At 48.2% G+C, this 2,534-nt stretch overlaps 2 protein-coding genes across 2 annotated transcripts in view; one reads left to right on the forward strand and one right to left on the reverse strand.

The window, feature by feature from the left end:
* The first annotated feature begins 1,299 nt into the window (after positions 1-1,299).
* LOC103373248 (olfactory receptor 10A6-like) lies at positions 1,300-2,031 on the forward strand. The gene has a single exon (XM_008303096.1). The coding sequence runs from the start codon at positions 1,300-1,302 to the stop codon at positions 2,029-2,031; it is 732 nt and encodes a 243-aa protein (XP_008301318.1).
* A 467-nt stretch (positions 2,032-2,498) lies between these two features.
* LOC103373249 (olfactory receptor 1030-like) overlaps positions 2,499-2,534 on the reverse strand; it is a 4,102-nt gene continuing 4,066 nt past the window's right edge. The window contains exon 3 of the mRNA XM_008303097.1: positions 2,499-2,530. Coding sequence (XP_008301319.1) covers positions 2,499-2,530 — 32 coding nt within the window. The remainder of the gene's footprint in view (positions 2,531-2,534) is intronic.

The raw sequence follows: 2,534 nt of genomic DNA on the forward strand, positions 1-2,534 counted from the left end.
CACGCGCTGCTCCGGTAGATGGTACGTGGCACTGACGGTCCCTGAACGCCTCACGCGCTGCTCCGGCAGATGGCACGTGGTACCGATGGTCCCTGAACGCCTCACACGCTGCTCCGGTAGATGGTACGTGGCACTAACGGTCCCTGAACGCCTCACACGCTGCAACAGTAGATGGTACGTGGCACTGATGGTCCCTGAACGCCTCAGTAGATGGTACCAGGTGTTCAGCTCCTCTGACAGGTGAGCGACCAGACCTTAGATGAAAACAGTGGAAAGCGCGTTCTGCACTAATGTGGCCACGATGACAGGTTTTCTCTGAGCAGCGTTTCTATGCAGATACGTTTCTACGAGCTGAGCTCATGCTGAGCGTCCAGCCCACTGGTCCTCATGTCCACTGAGTCAGAACCGTGATGCTGTGAACATGTGGACCTTCAGGCTGAATGTGGGGCGACTGGTTGTTCCTGCCTGACTCAGTCCAGACCTGTGTGCCAGCACCTGAACACTTCTATCATCAGGTGTGACCTCTCCCACCTGGCTGTGTGTGTGTGTAACACCATCGGCTGTACATGGTTCTATCAGATTCTATCAGGTTCTATCAGGGGAACACGGTAACAGCCACACTGCCTGTTTTCCCGTCAGGCAGAGAGAGACCGAGTCACTATGTCCCCTAACCCTAACCCACCACAGCACCTGGAGCAGCAGCGACCTGAGTCCACGGGAGGAACCAGATCAGCCTGAAGATGCGACCACGTGACCCTTTTGCTCGCACACGCTCAGAAATGGTCACATGAGAGAACATGTTGGTCAAGTCTGGAGGCCTGTGTAGGATCACTGCTGTGTGAACATAAATTATAACATTACACTAGATTATATCCTATATATCCTATATATCCTATATATCCTATTATATCCTATATATCCTATTATATCCTATATATCCTATTATATTCTATTAATTTATCTGGTTAGGAAACACACATTTCTCACCAGCAACATAAAATGACATGGAGGGCCAAAACTGGCCCACCAACCAGAGTTTGATGCCTATGTTTTAGTGCATGATTAAATAAAAGTCGTAGAATAAAATGATTGTACTGAGTTACTCAGTAGATGTACTCTGTTACACCAGCTGGACACCGACTGCTTCACGTGGTGGCAAAGTGTCGTTCCTGCAGTGCTGTCCCACGGCCTGCTTCATTTAAACGTCAGCCCTCGTTAGACAAATTAAAAAATACATAGTAAATAATTAAACTTTAGTTTAACTGAGATCTGTCTCATCTGACACCAAAACCATCTGAAATGATTCGACTTCATTCATGTATTTGTTCAACATATATTTTTAAANCTGTTCCTGCTTCTCTCTGCTTCCTGCAGATCTTCTGTGTTTATTCCTACGGAGGAGTTGAGTATTTGAGTTTAGCCGTCATGTCCTACGACAGATATCTGGCCATCTGTTGTCCTTTGCAGTACAACGCCCAGATGAAGCCTGATAAAATGGCCACGCTGATCGTCCTGACCTGGTCTTATCCTTTCATATTAGTCACTGTCATGGTTTGTCTGAGTTCGTCTCTGCAGCTCTGTGGAAACGTCATCGACAAGGTGTACTGTGACAACTATGCTGTGGTGAAGCTGTCCTGCTCCGACGCCGCCGTCAACAACGTCTACGGACTCGTGTCCACGTTCTGCACCATCGTGCTCCCTTTCATTTTAATCCTGTTCACGTATGTGCAGATCTTCAGAGTGTGTTTATGTGGCAGCAAGCAGAGCAGGCAGAAGGCCGTCAGCACCTGCACACCTCACCTGGCCGTCCTCCTCAACTTCTCCTTCGGCGCGACCTTTGAGACGCTGCAGAGCAGATTCAACATGAGCCAAGTGCCCCGAGTGCTGCGCGTCTTCTTGTCGCTGTACTCCGTGGCCAGCCTGCCGCTCTTCAACCCTCTGATGTACGGACTCAACATGACCAAGATCCGCCACTCGTGTCTGAGCCTCGGGCCAAAGAGACACAGATCCACACAGAGCCAGGTGTGCTGAGGACACCAGCTGGTCGCAGAACCTCTGAAGAGCAGCAGACAGTTTGTTTCAGTGCAGGAGTCAAACTCATTTTCATCGTGGCCACATCATGTTTGGCCTCAACGGGCCGGTGGTGACTGTACAGAGCACATTGGTAAATAACTGCCTCTGCATCTGATTATTATTTATTGTGTGTACAAATACTGTGCATGCCTTCAGCTAACAGTAAAACACATGTAGCAGGGCTACCCCCATATGTTGTTAATGCACCGTGCAGCTGATGAACAGCTGTTTCTGTATAACTCAGTGATGATGTAATGATCTTCTGTGATACAAGACTAGACATCTGTAAAATGTTTTAACCTGAAAATATATTTATTTTGTCACCAGTCCTCTTCTGATGTCACTCATTAACTGGACACAGGCGAAACAGCTGCTGAACATGTGTATGAGTAGATAGTATATTTCACTGATGGTCCCTGAACGCCTCACATGCTGCTCCGGTAGATGGTCCGTGGTACTGA

Source organism: Stegastes partitus, unplaced genomic scaffold, assembly GCF_000690725.1.
Source record: "Stegastes partitus isolate 25-593 unplaced genomic scaffold, Stegastes_partitus-1.0.2 Scaffold1936, whole genome shotgun sequence".
Lineage (NCBI taxonomy): Eukaryota > Metazoa > Chordata > Actinopteri > Pomacentridae > Stegastes > Stegastes partitus.